Raw genomic sequence first — 21,518 nt, 5'->3', positions numbered from 1 at the left:
GTGTGTGTGTGGGAGGCGGGGGGGAGAGAGAGAGGGAGAGAGAGTACATGAATAAACATATATTCAATCTTACTTAACTGCAATTAAGAAATTGTAGGTATATTTTACAAATCTCCTGAGTCCGAACAACATATCATGAATAATCTAAACAACAGGCCAGGGCTCTCAGCCAGGGATTAAATGCTTGATTTGTAATTCATTAATTCAATAATGATAACAAGAGGAAGAAGAAGCAGACGAATGACACTGCCAAGAATCTATCAAAACTGAAAGATCATTCTGAACTCCTTGAATTGCCACCACATTTCCCCTGCAGATATTATAAGGCCTATACAGTACTACTGTATTGGTATTGATGCTAAAGTTAGTTTATTAGGTAGTGGAGGACTCAGCAGCCATGAGGACTCCATGGGATCAGTGACCCGTCTCCAGACGCATCCCTATAATCCCCATCATTAACAGCCTCTCAGTGTGGTCTGTCAACACTCCTTCCACTCCACAGAGCCAGTGGCTGGACATTAACAAGTACATTTACTTGAGTGCTGTACTTAAGTAAAAAAAAAAAAGAATGTGGGTATCTGTACCTTACTTGAGAATTTGTATTTTTTTATGCTACTACATTTCAAAGACAAATATTGTGCTTTTGACTCCACCACATTTAAGTGAAAAAGTACATTATGAATTAGGCTGGGGACTCCCTGGAATACCTTCATGGACCCCTGAGGGGGTCCGTGGACCCCACTTTGAAAACCACTCTTCTAATTCGAGACAAGATTCTTCACCCTCATAACCCTGTGTCTGATAATAGCGTCTTCATCGTAAATCAGCTCTGGTGTGAAAAGTAACGTCAGGCAATTAAACCCAAATAGAATTGATTATGAATCAGCGTTTCTTGATCCGGAGACTGGAAGTACCGGTCCTCAGGCACCCGTTATATTATACCTCTATGGGCACCCCTCAACAGCCTAAATATTGATTTGTGGATGGCGTCGCTCACTGTCACATATAAACAGGCAAAGGGGTCCCTGAAAACATAAAATATCCATTATCACATGGAGGAAGGGGCCGGAGGTTAGTTATAGTTATTAATATATTGGTTCAGACTTCAGTTTAATAATTTATTATTCCAGCCAGGGGCCATTCCTCAAAAACAAAAGCATGAATTCAGTTTTTCTTAAAACATAAATTAAATACAATTGGCTCCACACTTCATAACATGCCTGCAGATTTTAGACTGAGGCTATTGCTGTGCTCAATGCGTTGCCTTGGCAGACAGAAGACTTTTTGTTATGTCTTTATCTTGTGTGTATGTAGAAGACAGGTAATATGATATGCTGAAAATAGCCTAAAATAGCAGATCTACAAGCTCACGACGCCTCCCATAGCAACACATTGTTAGGTTGTAGATCTGCTATTTATCCTATTGTTTGCACTATTGCTATGCTTGCTATTATTTCTATTATACTATTGTTATACCTGCTATTCTTATTGCTGTCATCATAGTTTTTATTATATTGTTGCTATTGCGTGTATCTCTTTCTCTGTCTCTCTCTCTTGCCATTATTATATTATACTATTGTTATGCCTGCTATTATTGTTACTGCTGTCATCATAGTTTGTACTATTGTTGCTATTGCTTATTATCTCTCTCTCTCTCCCTCTCTCAGTCTCTCTCATGTCTCTCCCCCTCTCTCTTTCCCCCCACCACAGCCAAAGCAGAAGGCCGCCCAGGCGCCCACACACTAGAGCCTGGTTCTGCCTGAGGTTTCTTCCAGTTAAGGGGGAGCTTTTGCCACCTTGCCACCTTTTGCCAACTTGCCACCGTTGCAAAAATGCCTGCTCAGGGTAGGGGGGGGGGGGGGGACAACACAGAGTCTCTGCTCTCTATAAGTGTCTCAAGACAACTTGACTATTTCTGTGGTTCAGTGCCCTGGCCCGCACCATCTGATCTGCTAAGTGAATGTCTAATCTGCAGGGGAGTGTGACTGTCTGTAAGAAGCTTTTATTAAGCAGATAGTGATGAAGACCAAGATATTAAGATGAATCTTGAGAAATGTAAAAGCTTCCATAAAAAGGGAAATGACTAAATGGCACTATCAGTGGGAAAAGATTGTTTCTTTCTCTTTATGGATAAATAATGGATAATGATAATGCATGTTATATAAGAACATAAGAAACCTCTGGCTCAGTATTGATATAATTAGAAAACAAATATGAATCTCATTGCAAATACCAAGAATTGGATTCCGGTAAATATCGTCTGGTCTTGTATAAATATACCAAAATGTAAGGGAACACTTCACCTTTTTTCAACCTTATATTCATATAATTGGGCCTCATTAATGCTCATTATAAGAAGGCACCATTTCAGCCTATCGACTCAGTTCAGAAACCTGCCTAACAATGAAATCATTGGTGAGGATTTCAAGCTAATAGAAAGTACAGCCTTTCTCTTCCTGGAAGGGAAGCCACTGTTGTTGCATAAATTAATACAATATTATATCGAATATACTGTATGTTGTCATGGTGGCCAGAAGATCATGAGCCTGTCGTAGATAGATACACAGTACATGTGTCTCATATTGACAGGATATTATCTCTTATATCCTCATATTGATGGTTGCTGTCGGGCAGAAACCTTGTATGACCAAAACAAACGAAGATTGAGCGTGCATAGTCACAAGGCTTAATGTTTTTCATTGGTTAAATATTTATAAAACCCACCGACAGATCTTTTTTTTTTGGGGGGGGGGGGGTCTAGAAGCTAAAAAAAGCTTTTACCTGTAGATCTTGTAAATCTGTAACATTGGCTACTTTTGCGTGACACTGTCAATATGTATGAGGAAGTATAAAATAGGGCATTCATTTACGGGGAAAACTAAAATATATATTATGGAATATGGAGATACAAGGTTTCTATCAGTAACCACAGCACCCTTGGGTCTCTGCCCTCAAGGTTATCTGACATAAACCCACCTGGCCTGCTTCCCATCATGCCCCTGTGCGAGGTCCAGGTTATTAGTACCTTAATCAAGGACACATTTTCACTCTGATCAGATGACATCAGGGCTTACAGCGGAGCGCGACACCTGATACTCTGTCACACCCAGCTATGAGAGCAGAGACGGCGCCACAAGAGCAAATATAATGTAAGCCACTGGTTCTCAATATCAGGTCGGGGGACTCATCAGGGGTCTAGATGGACCCTTATGGGTCTGTAACTCAAGAGTGTACAAATGGAACTCTCAGTTAAATTAATACTTGTGATTGTGGTCCCAGAGATGAACATGTGTGTTAAATCCCGGGGTCCATGGCCGAAACTGGGGGGAGGGGTCCTTGAAAATAAAAAGGTTGAGAATCACTGATGTAAGCAACTCCACAAAAAATATACACAGTGAAAACATGTTAATTTAACCCAGACAAGTGTAAGAATGGAACAAAAAAAAGCTGCATCCGTTTCTTTACGCTTATGGGCCCATTGTGTTCCATTCCTAAACTCGCACTCAGCATGATAATCAAGAACAACAAAATGTTTTTCCAAGATTTATTGTGGTGTTGGTCTGGTCATATCTTCACAGAGATTATATACAGTATACATACAGTACAAATTAGTACAATAAAAATACATTCAAAGAACAAAGAAATTTCACAGATGAACAGTGTGAAAAAGATTACCGACATTAAAGTATGCGTTTTCCTGTGAACTCTCTCTCATAAGAAATACGTTTTGAACTGAAATCTTTTATTTTACGTTGAGATGAAATGAAAAATGCCTTTTTAACCCCTTTATATCACATCCTCATCATCTATTTCACAATATGCATCAAAAATTCTAAGTACAAATTATTTCTTCCCGTAAATCTTTTCAACGTTCAAATCGTTCCTCTCAACCTTATGTCCCGCCCCCCCCTGCATGCATATCTTGTTTCACCCAAAGAGACGTCACGATATGGAAGAAAGAAAATCATGAAATCGAAATGCCAATTCATGTGAACTTTAAAGCTCGATGAGAGAAACTTCCACTCACACTCTTATTCTAACATCATTTCCAGTTAAGATAGAACAGGTGCAGTGTATTAATAGCTACAGTAGATAATTAAGATACAAAAACAAAAAAATATATCACTTGACCAAGACCCAATCCAAAACCACATACACGTCTTTTCAGATATAATCATGACAAATGTCATTAAACTTATTTATAGAATTAAATAAATCAGTTCAATTAAGTTGACTTTCTGAATAACTAGCTACTGTAGCTAGCATAAGCCCCCCCCACCCCAAGAAAATATTCCCTCAACGCTTTAAAGGCCTTAAAAAGTGCACCCCCCCCTCCGAGTCCGACCCCCAAAACATAGAAGAATGAACGATACATAACTCTACATCATTGTTTTCTTTCAACCTTCGCTCTAAATGTATATTCACTTGATCAGTTTAACATTGAAACTCGCTCATACGTACAACAGTCAAAGACAAATACAAAAAAAAGAATGAAGTTTAAAAAGTAGGCAGAAGAAACAGATTTAAAGACAATCTCACTGCAGTCCTACACAGTCAAATCCTGATGAGTCAGAGTACACAAATGGAACCAAATGGAACCATTTGGTTCCATTTGTACTCTCTCAGACTTAAATTATAGTCTCAGGATTTTACAGTGTACGTGTTTCTAAGGCTGTGAGTCTTAGAAACAGATGCTGGTCTCCACCACAAACTTGTTCTCGAAGTGGCGGATCTTGCGACAGTTGAGGGCCTCGCGCTTCTGCATGCCTGAAATAACAGAAGAGAAGAACCACACATTAGCACAGGTGTTCCCGAACCCCTGCATGCCAAGGAACCCGACATAACACGCAAAAAAAGAAAGTGAAAATATTTTCAAGTCTTTGAAAGGTTTTGACAATAATGACATGCCCAAAATATCAAGGTCGGGTGAAAGTGGTTAAACTGACAATGAAAGTCTTGTGAATTTAATTTGAATTTAATTGAAAAATATATATTACAAAAAAAACGAGTAACTAGCCTGAAGGGCACAGGTGAAACATGACTGGGTATGAACTCTTGTTATATTTACAAAAGAGGCTATATCGCCAGAGTGAGATTCACTTTGGATTAGGCTCAATAAATAAATCAATCTGTTTGATTTAGTCTGTGTGGTTCCTACGACTTCCGCAAAGTAAAATGGTGACCCGTGTAGCTTGTGATTTTATGCAACAACCCCCCCTCCTCATGTGCAAACCAAGCGTCGGCCAGGCGCCATGGTGCTTGTCCAAACAGGTTGGAGTTACTGACGCCGTCATTCTTTGGCCAGGTATGAATCACATAAAAACAGTGTTGCAACAACGAGCAGAACGGCAGGCTGTGAAGTCACAGTGTTTGTAAAAGGAGGTGTGCTCGTCACTGAATGCGTCGTCTGGTGTGAGGTTTCTAAACCAGCCACATGACATTGTCACCCAAGCTGAACACGTGTAATACATGGGACGTTTTGCCCATACGATTACCAGGCTTCTGTGTGGTTCCTTCTGTGGGCCATCCATGCCTGGACATAACCACTTAAACCCTATAATATCAACATTTTTTATCTACGGAGCAACTATTGCAGATATCTCACCAATATTTGGAGTTATGGCAAGGTGTGTTTTGTTAACTTTGTTCAAGCCATGTGGTATTAAAGGCTGTTTAAATCCATGAGCCTCTTGAGTGCCTTACATGTTTTTCTTGTGTTGTAAGCACTTTCAACCTGGCGTTCTAATTATCATTAAACCTTTTACTATTTTACTATTTTAAACTTGAAAAGGTATAAAATAAAGCGGTTAATCTGCATGGTTCTGAGAACAGTATGAAGTGTTCCTACCCAGGATCCTCTCCCTGTGCGCCAACTTGTAGGTCTCCTTGCCGCGACACAGGCTGTAGATGAAGAAGCCCAGCTCGTCCACGTGCTCCAGGCGCTCGGTCACCACCATCTCCTCGTGGATCAGGTAGGACTGGGGCAGGTAGGCACCGGTCTGAAGACCAAAAGGAACCATTTTAACCACTTAAACCCTATATACTATTTACAATATTTTTATGAATTTACAATCTTTACACTAAATCTCTTCTCGGAAAATGGCCGACATACAAAAACGTTGCGTTGCACGGCCATGGCATTCCCACTCAGAATATGGATGCCACGGTGTCGTCTATGACATAATATGATGATGACTCCAAATTTGGGCAAGCTTTCAGCATTATCAGAGCCCAATTTTCTTTCAATAAGAAGAAAGTTAAATATTTGAAAAAGTACACCACATACTGTATGTGAGCAAAAACATTAGTGCAGGTACTTCTGAGGCCTACCAGCTCAGTGGCCCTGTGGTCAGGGTTCAATCCCCAGCCGAGTCATACCAAAGACTATAAAAATGGTACACAGTGCCCACAGACCAACACTCTTACAGACGGCTAGACTCCTGCAGAGCCATAACGTAAATAGAAGAGAAATGAAAACAAAATGATGAGTGGTTACCTTCATCTTAATCAGGAGATCCATGAAGTCAGTGGGAGGCATGACGATGGAGGTGTTGAGGGCGATGACGTAGCATTTGTTCAGGCTCAGATCCAAGTAGGCTGTCAGTCTCTGGGGACAGACGAACAGACGAGACATCACATTAGGGCTGGGCGATATTGACAACGTCAATTAGATTATTAAAAAATATATATTTATTTGTGTTGACATTGTGACAATATCGTCACACTATTGATATAATTGTGGGGATATTTGCACAATGAGATTTATGATAAATAATCATCAGTAATGCCTATGCAATAACTAAGTGGTGCAGTCCAATAATAGAACAGGATCACTTTACTGTAATGAAGCCTTTAAAAGTAAACACTTCTTTTTTTTCCTAAGTATCCAATTAATTGTGCCCTTTTATGACTTTATGACTCAGGCCAATTTATGACTTTATTCATTACTTATATTTTGACCCCAAACACTCTTTTCCTGGAAAGAGAGAAGGGAGCCTTCCGCCTCACCTTCTGGAAGTCGTGGACGATGTCTGCGGGATCACCATCCTCAAACTCGGGGACGGGGATGTTGATGAGTTCCACCTCGTCGCCGATGAACTTGACGTTCTCGTTCAGCTGACGGAGCTGATACTGGGACGGACTCTCCAACTCCACCTCCACCTGGGAACCAGTTCCAACAGTCAAAGTTCAGCCGATCAACCTCCACCTGACAGCCATTCACTCAATCTGCCTTCAGCTGAACCTCAGTCATTTAGCTACTTTTAACATGGCTACAGGCCAACACTGAGCCTGTTGATCGGCTATTTTTGCATGACACTGCCGTGCCAAGTGTAAAATATGTCTCGAGTGGTTAATCGGGGCGGCAGTGGCTCAGGAGGTAGAGAGGCCGCTGTGGAATCGGAAGATTCGATCCCAGGCTCCCCCTGTGTTACTGTCGAAGTGTCCTTGAGCAAGAACCCCTAGGTTTCCTCTGCCATCGGTGTGTGAATGGGTGAATATAATGCACAATGTAAAGCGCGTTGGATTAAGGCGCAATATAAATGCACTGTTCTATACTATTCATTAAATACATTTTGATTCAACTCTTATTTATATTAATACTTTTGACAGAAATTCGCCACCTATTGAACAATGAAACAGCCACAAATATAAACATATATGTTTGGATGGATAATTAGATTAAACTAATGGGATTTTTTCCACAGAGAGCAGCTCAGAGGGCCAACTGGATGCAATGGTCACTGGTGGTGCTCATAATGTGTCTATGTTGTTTTGTTTATGTGTTTAGCAGAATCCATCCATCGTGCTGTACAGCCGGTGGGCCATTTCCACTGGCTCTGATCCGATGTGCCGATTAAGACTCTAATGTAATCTAATCACCATTTGTTAAACGGTGACTTATGTGGGTACAACTATTAGCAGACATACTTAATAGACTAATATTGTGTGATTGTGTCATACCTCCTCTTCCTGGATCATGAAGTCTTCCTCGTGGTATTTCACCCCACACACAAACACCTGGCTCTCCTGGAGGGCGGTGGGGAGAGAAAGAGATTTTGAGCAATCATTTATTCATACAAAAATGATCTTACCGTTACACCAATTTACAACAAAGACAGTCACAGACTGCCATTCAAAACCAAAAAAAAAGATAAAATAAAGTTGGACCAATACATCTACAAAGGTGATTTCCAAGTCTTTCACAGGGAAAAGGTACACCTTCATAACCCCACGCATTTGGAAACGCATCCATTTTGACATAATATTTATATTCTATATATAATATTTATGCACTAACTAGGCAGACGGAATAAGATAGACAGGGAGAAGAGAGAGAGAGAGAGAGAGAGCAAGAGAGTGAGAGAGAGAGAGGGTAGAAAAGGAGAAAGAGGGATGGATGAGAAGGGAGAATTGGATGAAGGAGAGATGAACAGCAGAGCGTTAATGAGGAGGTCATCATCATCATGTAGACAGAGAGGTTTTGGTCATATTCATTACAGCGGTGGTAAATGAATGGACGCCTATGGAAATCAGCCTGCATTTAAATGGAGTCGTTTTGCATGTCATGCTGTGAGAGGTGACAATGTCTCAGAAACAGGTCCAACCTGCTTACAGCAAACCTGTATGTCCCTGCACTGATACTACGCATCGTGGCTTTCGGGCAGAAACCATTCATAAATCTACACCGCGTCGCGAAATACAAGCTCACAGCGCCGTGAGCTCCGTGAGCTTGTAGATCTGCTTTAGTTTTCACCTATACTGCCCAAAATGGGGACACCAGTTTTAAAGTACTTATGTCTGTCTGTGAGTTTTTATAAAATACTTAACCAATGTCATGTATTCTGTGTTGTCCTGTGTATTCACCTCCAGGATGTAGTAGCGGTACAGGTACGCTCCTCCGACCACCACCCCGGACAGCATAAGGGCTAGCCCCAGGCACATGCACCAACACCAGGCCCTGGATGCGTGACGCACTGGCAGAGCCACCTCTGGGTCCTACAGGGGAGAAAGAGAGAGAGAGACAGACAGCGAAAGAGAGAGAGTTATCAGCATGATATATGGTGGAATCTTTGTTCCTTACATGTTCATATATTATCAGTGTTGTAAATTAACCAAGTACTTTTTTACAATAGTAAACCACAAAAAACTGGGGGACTCCTGCCAACCAGGTATATAGTAAATCTGAATATAATTGTAAGTCTCTCATCATCATGATATTGGCTTATCCAGACTGTTCGTAATCACACGAGAACTGGCACTCTCGTCAAGACAAGTTGCCTGCTGTCCATTGTTGTGTGCTATAGAGGACACAACAATGGACAGATTATGTCCATTATGGTGACTTATTAGTGTCCGTTTCATACTGCGTTCATGCATTTTGATGTTTGATAGGATAATTTCTCTGCAAAATTTCTCTTATGAAAATAGGAAATGGGTATTTCAGTGTGTGTTCTGTTCCGTGGAAATGTAGATATGTAGCTTTTGACAATCTACTCAGCTTCATAGGGGAAAACTATACAGTAGCTGAACTACTCGAAAGCCACGTCATTCTGAAAGTAGTGAATCTAGCCACAAGCTACTGTGAAATGTAGTTAAGCTGGTGGCTTAGCTACTGCCCAACGCTGACATGTGAGATTGTACTGGGACATATTACCAATTATCTTTATTGCTTTATTTATTTTTTTCAAAAAGTAAAACTCAGTTAAAGCATAGAGGGAATGACATGGCCGAAATAGGGACACCAGGTCGAGTGGTTAACGCCAGGTTCGTGCCACAGCAATCACGCCTATACATTGCCTTGCTACCGCAGCGCACAGTGTGGCGAAGAATGGAGTAGGGAACTGGGTAGCAACTAGGACTGGTGATTTGCCAATGCCAAAACAACCAGACATGAGGACGCACTGGGAGGCCGGTGTGGGCTGATGAGGGAGCGTGTGTGTGTCAAAATAAAGGCTTTGTTTTGAGAGGATGAATGTTCCATTTCGCTCTCCACAGAGACACACTGTGTCACAGCGTCAACTCATCACCAAATCACACGAGCCAATCAGAGGGAGAGAGAACAAAGGGCACAGAGAGATGGAGGCAGAGCCATTTCTCTCTGAGAGCAATTAAGGATGACAACAACCACATCCGTGTGATTAGAGCATTACAATTAGACTGGTAGCAACTCCTTTTGCAGTATTCTGATCTGGTCTAGAGAGAATCAGTGGATCAAGGAAGGTTTTGAAAGGAAATACATTGCAGTGGATGGAGCCGGCTGGACCAGCTCATGAACAAACATTATTTCAGAACGATTGCGACCTTTGTCATATAAATCGGTTCAGGAATATAAAAGAAGACATATCACACATCCTTTTCGGCTGTGTTGCTTTTCGACGTGTACACTGTATAATTTTATAGAGGTATCTAAAGGGCACAAAGTATGTTTCTGAACGGCCAAAGTATCGAGAGACTGTCCACCATTTCCTGTCTGGCAGCCAAATCTCGCGATACCTCCGAGACAGAAATGATACCTGCCGCTGTTTAGATGCCTCTGAAATCTTAATGTATCCAACAAGTTTCTTCAAGTGTTTATTGGTATACTTTGTTCAGTAAATCCATGTTTTATCTCGTAGTGTATAGTGAGACTGAAGGCATTTATGTGGGGAACAATAACATTGTGTCCAACGAGTAGACAGGGTTTAGACTGCATGGTTGGTAAAAATGCATGGTTAATTACAATATCATAACATACTACAACATGCCATAATGTGCCTCTTCAGAAAGTATTAGTGTATTATGTGCTTTTAGTTCATAACAAGTCAAATAGACACTAAGAGTGCAAGAGACAAAGCAAGAGAAATTATAGAGGTTATAGAATCTAGAACAACCTCGACATGATATTATTATAACATACTGTATACCCAAAAAATACTATGACACTGTAAAGCTATATACTAAATGTGAATCTTTTGAAGGTTTTAGATGAGTAACATTGATGTTAACGTGCTTTCATTTCTAATTACACAATGTTCTGTAGGACCTATCCGTCACAGACTCCACTCCTTAGTTACCAGATAGACGTTTTGTTGTTTTTCCTTTGATCAGCATCCAGATCAAGAGGCTCACATAGATAATAATACCTCAGAGAAATTAAATGGCAGGAAGCCCAGGTATTAATCAGAGTGTATTAGGGTGAATTCACACAAGATGGCAAGCTCGTTTTTAAACAACTGACCTGTTAACTGATTAAGCCCTATTCAAAGTTTTCTTTTTCTTTTTTATAGCAGAACTACAAGTTTACAGCGTGTTTCATCGTGATGCGTTGTGACTAGAGCTTGCCATTATCTGAAATATACTGTCTGTCTGTCTCTGTCCGTGCCTGTTTGTCTATGTGTGCGTCTACCAGTCTTTAAAAAGGACCATACCAGTGGTCTGGCAAGTTTAGCCAATTGACTATGATTTTTTAGGAAGTCACTGGATTCCATCCCATTTCAGTGCAGTATGAAAATGTACTTTCAGAGTTTAAGGTTCTGTGTATGTACGACATAGCACAATCATAGACAATTGACGACGTCAAGGTATGGTTCTTTTAAGAGAACCTACTGTAGACTTTGAGCTGACGGACAGGATGAGAGAGTGGCGAGTGTACTGTTTAACACAACAAACTGTAACACAAGATCCATGGCTTATCAACAGACAAACACAGGATTTCACACAGCTCCATGGACTCTGGCCAGTCTACAGAGACAAGCACATAATGGCTCCACTCTTTTAGGAACCAGCACGGGCATGTTTTCTACAACACTGACTTTCATGCAGTCTCATCATCCCACCAGGGGCTTTCAGACTTGGGCAAAACCCCCTTTTCAAGTTAACTTTAAGGTTAATAGCAGAGTCTGGAATTATAGTCGGACAATTATTAACCAGAATGTTTGTGATGTGTTGTTATGCACTACTAAGCTTCCCTTTGCTCCACTCCACTTGAATGTCTTTGAGCACTATGGAATGGACGGCAGTGTGGTTGAGAAAGCTTTGAAGAAGAAATTGCATATTTGCTTACGCAATTTAGTCTGCCTTTGGTTTCCATTAGTATGTGAAAAAAACGCTCAGGAAATGATACTTTGTGTTTGTGTGAACAGGAACTGTGCAAACTGGGGGTTTTGGTCAGCCTAAACTGACCTTGCACAATTAGCAAATGGCACACGAAAGCACTGTGAATGTTGCTTCATGTTTTAAGGAAGCACTTTAAACTCTAGGTTGAAGGGGGGCACAGAGAACCATAAATAAAATAAATGAATAAGAGGAAACAAAAACAAGTGACATAAAATAAAGGGGAAGTGGAAGAGGCACACAGTGAGAGAGATAATGCTGCTATTTGTCCTAAAAAGGTTTATAACAAGTGGCAGCAAAATCCTGAAGTAAAAATAATATACAAGATATACAAGCTTACGGTGCGTTGTGATGTGGCTCGTTTGCAGGACACCGTTATGCAACGAAGTATAAAACAGGGCGTACGTGGTTACTCGATTTATTGACATTCAGATTTTAATGATATATTGAATGAATATAACATTTAAAAAAGTCAATGCATTTTTTTCTTTAAAATCTTGAAAAAGAGTTCATTGTGAAACTGAAAAAGAGTTGTCATTGTGAAACTGATAATAGGAGCTTAAAGCAGATGTTAGTTCCATTGGTCCAAGTGGAAACACATTGTTCATTAAAATAAACATGTCTGAAGAATGCACACAACCCACCCATCTGACCACTTAACAACAGGTTGGGAACCACTGATCTACGGCAAATAGGTGGATAGAGAGAGCATAACTACCATCACACTTCCAGCTTGTTGTCTGACTGCTGTGTTTTGTACAAACACCACAAGCATGACCCAACAGGCCCTCAGACAAGCATTTTATGCCTGCAACACCGAAACATGTTATGGCTATGAGAGAACACACACACACACACACACACACACACACACACACACACACACACACACACACACAAATGAGATGATATCAGTCTCATATCTCAATATCATTATACGTGTTGCCCAACCCTAACACACACGAACAGTAGAACAGACGTCAGACACAGTGTAGCACTTTACAGCCACTCTTTCTCACCCTCTCCTTCACATGAGTTATTGTCACATCAAAGTGTGAGTGCAGCCGTCTCCCCATACTCAAATTAACTGCCAGCGTCTAATTAACTTCTTCACCTTCTCTCATCAGCCGTTTCCCATTTCTGTCCCAGAGTAGTTCACAATGTACCATGCAGTCTAGCAACAAATTTGGCTTCATTCAAACATTAAGATCAATATAAAAGCCTCTTGTTGTGGCCTGTCGCTGGCTACCCGTATTGAGCCGTGTGTGTGGGGAGCTGGAACAGGTTACGTCAGGGAGGCTGGGCCCGTCTCTTTCCCCTGGCTGAATCTTGGCTCACGCCTCACCCCCCTTGCCTGACAATTATGCAGGTCCCTCAGGTGTGTCTTTGCCTGTTCTCACATGTGCACCATATTAACCCTGCTGCTGTTTAAGGGTGGCCAATTTTCCATTGAGCGGATCAAGCTGGAGGGGAATGTTCACATTTCATTTAAACTGTTCTGCCAAAATGTTTAGGCAAAACCATTTCTCACTACAAGTACAAGCCAATGTCAAGAGTTCAGAATCATTACCTCCACCAGCGGACCTGGTCGGTTTGATTGTTCTGTTAGTAATATAACTATAACTATAATATAAATAATAAGATGGCCAGAGTTTCATGAAACTTGATGGAAATGATCTGTAGGCCGCACTCAAGAGATGAATAACCTTTGGGTCAAAATGTTCAAATGTCAAGGTCACAATCAGGGTCAAACTTTTGTCTGTTAGCAAAATAAATAATTATTGAAAAGATGGGCAGATTTCATGAATCTTGGTGGTAATGATTAATAGGCTACTCTGAAGAGATGATTAAAGGTGCAGTTACAGTATCTGCAGTACATCTCTGTAGCTCTTTAATAATACATAAAATGGGGCAAAAAAGGTCACCATCAATGGCAAAGTCAAAAATTACACTACAGTGTCACACGTGGAAAGGCATATCATGCATACTGTTGCCAGGGGGTCTGCACTTTACTGAGTGCAATTCTTCAACATTTGAGAGCTTTGGGCAATATTTTCTTCATATCCAGTAACATACCATGGCCTATATGTTTATGTTTTGGTTATGAACCCATTTTGGGAAAGTTAGGAGACCTGTATCTTTGTGTAAACTTGTTGATTCAGCAGAAGTGAGCACTGAGCAGCCAATCCTCTCCTGTATATCGATCCCCTTCAGAGGAGGTTTTGTTTCGGTAATCCTAGCGGGGGCGGCGGAGTATCAGTGTCGAGGACAGGGTTTCAGTTTCAGTCAACCGAGGGTTGTATGTGAAACCCCATCCTGCGCTGGAATAAGGAACCTACAAAAGCAGCCATGTTGGACTTGTTCTCTTCTATTGAGCAGAGATGAAAGGGACTACTAGCCCCTTCTTCGTTAATACAAAATGAGCAAGGCATTCCGCTTCCATTTCAGGGAAACTGTGAAGGAAAGTGATGCTTATCCTAAACTCTGAGTGACAACAATCACTCATTTTCAGCCTCACATCCATCACACTTTAAACCTACAACAGTTATTTCTGTCCATATTTTGTCATGGAATTAGTTTCTCTCAAGTCCCTTTCTCACTTTGTTGTGCTTCAACTCTCTTCTCTGCGTAGTATGCAGTGTGTTTATTCAGAGCAACCTTTGACATTACAGTTTGCAAGGCAAACTGTTGACATGACAATAAACTACTGGAGCTATGCCATACTCCAGAGGAGAGTCACAGCATTGCCGTCATGATCCTGTGACGAGGTGAGTGACTTGGCGCCCTCAGTTGTGTCGTGCCATGGTGAGCGGTAGTGGTGTAAAGACATATAGTGGTGAGAGAACTCTGTTCACTCCAATGGCCCAATTTTTTTCACAGCAATAGCTGCATCATAGAGCTTACAGTTCCTGGAAGAAGGCAGTAAACTAAACAGTAGCAGCGCTGTAGAGTTGCAGCACAACAGACAGTTTGTGGCACACTTTAAAAAAAAAGGTGAGACGTTTAAAGCAATAAACAACAGCAATGTCAAAAAGGCGGATAACATTACATAAGCTGTTCACACTCAGATATTGGCAAATGTTATGTTTCTTTTTAAGACATGCAGTGTGCTATAAAATATTGTAAATCGATGCGTTTGACTAGTAATCACCAAACGTCTGTAGAACACATTCAAATGGGCTACCAGAGCACTTCAGGGAGGGAACTAATTCAAGTCGACATGAGACGTGGCGATCAAGCATTTTGGACTTATGTCGCCACTCTCTCTTTACACCACTCTGGGTTAGGTCGTCCCCTGCTCTCTCCTCCTCCTGAGTTTTAGTAAGCAGTGCTTACGGAGAGGCAGCTGAAGGTCCCCCCTGGCTGAGCCTGTATCAGTGCGATTAGGGATCCTAATCTCCTTCAAGTGGTCCGCATGTGTCAGATGGCTTTGGTAGAACTCAACAGTCAGATGGCAGCGTTATCAAGCAAGAGGGCTGTGGCCCGTGGAGCCAACGAAATGGTGATCCTGTCTGTGTTCCCTTTGCATATTCACTGGCCCTTTCTTAATTAGAAACACAGTTCGCTGTAAAATCCTGTGTGTTCATTTAAATGGACCCAAAAATGGACCCGTAAGAGTACACTCTTAGTTAATTGAACACTCTGGATTTTACTGGATTCTATTACCATTGTCTGAATGGCAAAATTGGTCCCTGTCCCTGAGACTAGAAGTTTGACGCATGAAAACGTGTTTCCACTGACTGAAGAGAACCATGCCTTCACTCCCTCCCATATGATCTGCTGGGACTCGGCGGGAGTAGCCAAAATTAAGCGACTGATAAGCCATAGACTGGTTATACCATTACATACACATACTGGGGAGAAACAAAAATAACACTGTGAATGTGAGTGTAGGGCAGGCCTCACACACACACACACACACATCTATTTATTTACAGTACATATGCAAATAAGTTCTCGCGTCCTTTTTTCAACACACCCAAAATACCTCCACACTAACACTAAGCAAGCCAGAAATGTAAACGACGATCTCCGGTCCAGTCTCCACGTAACCACTTCAAACTCTATACTTAGTCTTACGTCAAATAGCCTATCTACAAGCTCACAACGCTTCACAATGCAACAGGTTGTGCGCTTCTGTACATCAGCTATTTCCACTGAATGTTTTCACCTATTTTTAATGAATGTTCACCTATCATCACATGCCCACAATCGGACGCTGGGGTTCATGTGGCCAAGTGTTCTGTGATATTTCATTATACTAGCTCCCAGGGTGAAGCCAACATTCCGTTTGGATCCTAAGCTTTAAAGGCATTAAAGAACCCTTAATTTTGCTTTAATAACCAGCTTATGGTAAGTACAGCACATAAGAAACGACGGTGAAACAGGCTGTAGAAACTTTTAATGCAGTCATCTAGCTTGAAATCAAGGTTAGGCCTGTCACAATTATTACATTAGTCAAATTGCAATTCTTTTTTAGATAATTAATTTGAGCAATTATTTTTGCATAATCGTCATAATCATTTCCATGTTGTATTTTCAAAAATAGTGGAAATAGCAGATCTACAAGCTCAAAGTGCTTGTAGATCTGCTATTGGCTATTTCCACTATTCATACGAAGTATAACTTTATTAAAATATCCAAGTTATTTGTCATATCTGCCTTGTGCACCTTTTGTTTACAAAGCCTAAAAGCCAAACAGAAATGTATTTTTTATTCATATGTTCCAATGTTCAATGCCAAAAACACAATTAAAATCATTAATCGCAATGACAATTAATCATCAAGTAAAATGTCTAATCGTGACAGCCCTAATCAAGGTAAAATATTGTCCCTTTCACTGAAGCAAACGAGGGAGAGAGCGAGAGCGGGTACAAGTTTATTTCCTGTCAGCAGCCTATTCCTCACCACTGCAACAGGAAGTAAACTTGGACTCATTTAGAAAGTTTATGTTGTCAACAGCCAGACCGATATATTGGTCTCACCGATATATGGGCCGTCATTTGACTCTTTTTTTTGAATTATGACTGTTATGCCAATTATGCAGCCGATTGGGATTATTATTAATGGATAATGATGAATTGCTTAAGACTTTAGTTTACTGAAATACAACATATGCATATATTTTTGACATGATTTGTAACACAGACCAAACAAAAGAATGTTTGGTCTGCCTCATGTCTGAAGTTCTACAGCATATCAAACAAACTGGTATTCTCTTTGTGGAGGGACCCAATAGAAACAGGGCCTAGATCACAAGATTACTTAGCCCTGTCATGGATAATGTAGACAAAAGCTGGAAGCGAGCTGGTCATGTAGGCTACACACACTTAGCCTTGTTGGCTCAGCTATAATTTGGGTTTCTATAAATGTTGTGTCTTGAGCCAGACAGACAAGCTTAGGTATGACTTTGTTTAGCCTGGAGAAACACCTCGACAGCAGATCAGACAAATAATAGTAGGTGGTCTTAGCAGTACATAGCCTACCATTACCTCCCGTAGAGATTGCATGAGTAACAGAGACTGTTCAAATGGCAATCCTATTACAGACCAAAGAAAACGGCACACTTTAATCTTGCATTCGCTCGTTGTCTCTCACGTTAATGAAATCTGCACGCCTATAGACACCCCATGCCTACATACAGTACACACTACGCAGACACAGTGGGAGAAACAGATGCACATCTCAGCTGGGTCCTGTCCTGCTCACTGCTTATAACATTACACTGGTTAATTAGACAAAGTGACAGCAGAGGAGCTCCTATCTCTTCATACATACATCAGCGCCATTGCACCAGCCTTCACAGTCCTTAGATAGCGTCTCATTATCTGACAAAGCAGGGAAACTACTTCCTTTCCCAGGGATGGTTTAAAGGAGGAAAACAACCTCCCTCAATGGTGCACCGAAGCGAATCTCAACTTGTGGACAGCCCTGGATCAACTAGCTATAAACTGTACTGTTTAAAAATGTACTCTCTCTGCTCCGTTTGCAATGTTCACACAGTATCAACAAACACTCCATGAAAAACTAATTTATATACCAATCAATTTATTTACCAATCTAAAATTCTGACCACAGATATCAAGGTTTTGTGATCATCTATAACCTGCAGCTAGCGGGCCCGAGGGTGCAACAAAGTGCAAACCCTCATGACAGAGAATTATCGTGACACCTTCTTGGGAACCAAAGGGCATTGCCACTTTGGTGCTCAATAATTTAACGGCAAGACACTCATGCAGTTACGCACTCACACATGGCTGCTACCCGGCACAAATATTAGGTGGTCTTCAGCTGTGAGCTACTAATAAGTAGAGTAGTAGTGGACCCACCTAACCAACTAGACTGCAGGCAGAGTACAGGCGCGTATCGTCATTGGGGCCAACGAGGCCATGGGCCGGTCTGTAAACCCAGCTTGTCCCTGTGCAGGGGCAAGATCCGCCAGGGTAAAAAAAATATTAGCTTAAAAATCAACATTAGCAGCCCCTCACCCTATTCTGTTGTAGCCGACCACAGAAAGTCGCCTTTGTTTTCAAATGGGGCTCATTTGCATTCGGCCGAATTGTTAATGAGTGGCCATTAAAAACCAGTTTAGCCGTCAAACCGGTTCTGGCCCGGTCAACGTTAGAATCCACCAAACGCCACTGGCAGAGTACTATCTTCGTCAAGGGGTCCTCATGGGAAGTTGTTGACAGGGAATGAAGTGTTTGTTATTAATGTTCCCCACAACATTGACATTCCTGTCGCCTGTTTACCTAGGACAGGGGTCTTCAACAGGGGGTCCGGGACCACTAGGAGGCCCACAGAGCTAAACAAACACACACCCACACACAGGGATAAATACTTTTTAATAATTAATAATAATAATACTAATAATTATTTATACTTATATAGCTTTCTCAAAATTTTGATTCAAAAAAATAATATATTCCAGAATATATTCCCTGGCTTAATGCAAGGCAATACATACCTGTACCGTGGTACGTATTGTAAGTTGCCAGATTCTTGCCAATACACCCCTATGCTGTTAGATCAAGTGTGCAGAGAGCAGGCATATGCTCAAAAATCTAGCCTTGCTAGGTCTCTGAGCTAATTGCAACATATGGAACCACTTGGAAAAGGAGAGGAAATCCCCCTTGCAGAAATGCATAAGTGCAGAATCTGCTCTTTTGAGACCACTTCAAACCCCAGAAGGAAGACATTAAGCACTGGTTATCAGCATAGATCTCGTTGAGACTCAGTCACAGGGCTTTCAACTTCGTGGGTAGGTGAAAAACCAAAAGAATCTTGCGGTAGCTTGTGGTAGCAAGATAAAGACTTAAAATGAGTGAAGATAGACCACGTTTCTGCACCCAAATATAAATCGTCACAAAGATACAGTATCAACAGAAAACATAAAGAAAGAGGCATGAGAAAATCGCCTGATCTACAAGCTTACAAAGTGTCACAGCGTTATAAGCTTGTAGCTATGCTATGTCTGCTTTTTTATATTTTAAATGAAAGCGTATTTTTCCTCATTTAAATGTTTTTGACCATTATGCAAAACAAAATGCGATTATCTCAAATAATTGCGAGTAGACGATGATGTAATAATCGTGACAGGCCTAGATATTGTAAATAGTCTTACACACATCGTTCTGTGTGTCTAAATAAGCAGTTTCCCAGAGGCAAACTTATTTTGCTTCTGTTTATTCACTGATCTTATCTTTGCATTTTTGCATGAGTAGGCTACTTCCAGACATCAGAGTTCATGAATGGGAGTACAGAACTGTTGTCAAATAAAGAACTGGAGCTCGTCTCTCTTGAGATGAGACAGATGGAGGACTTTGGCACTCACAAACATGTACTCCACTCCAGATCGCCTTAGGCGACCATGCTGTGGATATTTACACCAATTCAGCTGTGTTTTAACTTGCATTCTTTGTCATTCTTTCTTTCTCACTATCTCTTTGGGGTATAATGCTTGTAAGACCATGTTTTCTTTCCTCCTTTCTTTCTTTTTAATCTCATCAGTACACAATGGTGATAGGGGTTGCAACAGAAAATCTCTAACATTACTAGTGATTCTCTCAACATTTCAACTGAGCTTCAGAGCTTCTTTCTGTGTTTTATAACTATTAAACTAGCATTTCTGCCAACTTGTGGGTCTTCCCTACAGGTGTATCAGCCTGACTCACAGGTGTCATATGTCTCTGCTAGGACAAAATGGTTCCATACTTCCTCATCAGACACTAAACAAAGCCTACAGTCCCTTGCCTATGTCCATCTTTCATAACTTTTAAATCTATAAACTTCTCCTTCAGTTTTGTTGTCCTCCGCCGTGACATTTCTATGGCGTGCTTTAAAATAAGATAAAAAGATGACTTTTAACTGAATAAATCAGCCTTCATTTATGTGTGTTCAAAGTGAAGTCAAGAAAGACAAACTTCCTCTTTCAACCAGAACAGGTCTGTACTTCTTTCATTGGGGAAGAGACACACACACACACACACACACACACACACACACACACACACACACACACACAGTGGTGTAAAGTAACTAGAACATTATATTTTTTTTACTTCAGTTGAGTATTTCCAATTATCAATACTTTTACTTCTCCTCCACTACATCTCAGAGGCAAATATTAGACTTTTACTCCACTACAATTATTTAAACACTTTAGTTATAGTTACTTTGCAGATTTAGATTATTACTACAAAACATACATGAACCACTTCAGCCCTATACATTTTTCTGCCATATGAAAGTAGCCGATCTTTGTAGATCTGCTATTTTCAAGATTTTCAAGACATTTTATACGTTTGAAAACGTGTGAAATGGGACATTCTGTGTAACGAGTATTTTTTACTTTTGATACTTTAAGTACATTATGCTAACAATTTTTTGGTATCAAAGTTAAAAAAAAAATACTTTTTCCTCCACTGCACGCGCGCGCGCGCACACACACACACACACACACACACACACACACACACACACACACACACACAGCCCTGGAGTGACGTCTGAAGTATAGTTCTTTTCGCCATATATATCGGACGATACGATATGCAACAATCTTTCTTAAAATATCAGCTGTTTTCGGCCAGCGACACCGTCCATGCTGTGAGACCCGTATAAAACACACCGAGTGGCTTCTTTTATCAACCGTTTTAATGTTTGTTTGTTAACTCACTTTGTCTTCGTCGTCCTCGGGGAGGAGAGTCTCTATATCCTTCTTCACGTCTTTCTGCCCCAGGGCAGAGTTGAAAGAAACCTTCACCATGGTGACAAATACACGATAAAACAACAACAACAACTTTAGAGGAATGAACTAAACTAGGAGAACAAAGTGGACAGACAGACAGACAGACGTTGTCTCTTCTCTCTGGCTCTTCTTCTCGTCCTTTCCTTCTACCGTCTGCCTTCACTTTCAGTCTTAC

At 40.9% G+C, this 21,518-nt stretch overlaps 1 protein-coding gene across 2 annotated transcripts; it reads right to left on the bottom strand.

The window, feature by feature from the left end:
* Nucleotides 1-3,530: 3,530 nt before the first annotated feature.
* Nucleotides 3,531-21,515, bottom strand: LOC311064823 (integral membrane protein 2B-like). 2 transcript variants are annotated; one of them, XM_084084775.1, is made up of 7 exons: nt 21,272-21,515; nt 8,830-8,997; nt 7,963-8,028; nt 7,009-7,161; nt 6,497-6,607; nt 5,849-5,999; nt 3,531-4,767 (listed from the first exon to the last, which is right to left on the bottom strand). In XM_084084775.1, the coding sequence occupies exons 1-7, from the start codon at nt 21,359-21,361 to the stop codon at nt 4,682-4,684; spliced, it is 825 nt and encodes a 274-aa protein (XP_083940901.1). In that variant the 5' UTR covers nt 21,362-21,515; the 3' UTR covers nt 3,531-4,681. The 2 variants fall into 2 exon arrangements, with proteins under 2 accessions (XP_083940901.1, XP_083940902.1); XM_084084776.1 differs by having other exon boundaries at nt 8,866-8,997; nt 21,272-21,513.
* Between the last annotated feature and the right edge of the window lie 3 nt (nt 21,516-21,518).

Source organism: Gymnoscopelus microlampas, assembly GCF_963454915.1.
Source record: "Gymnoscopelus microlampas genome assembly, chromosome: 17".
Classification (NCBI taxonomy): domain Eukaryota; kingdom Metazoa; phylum Chordata; class Actinopteri; order Myctophiformes; family Myctophidae; genus Gymnoscopelus; species Gymnoscopelus microlampas.
This window is presented reverse-complemented; position numbering and strand designations above follow the sequence as displayed.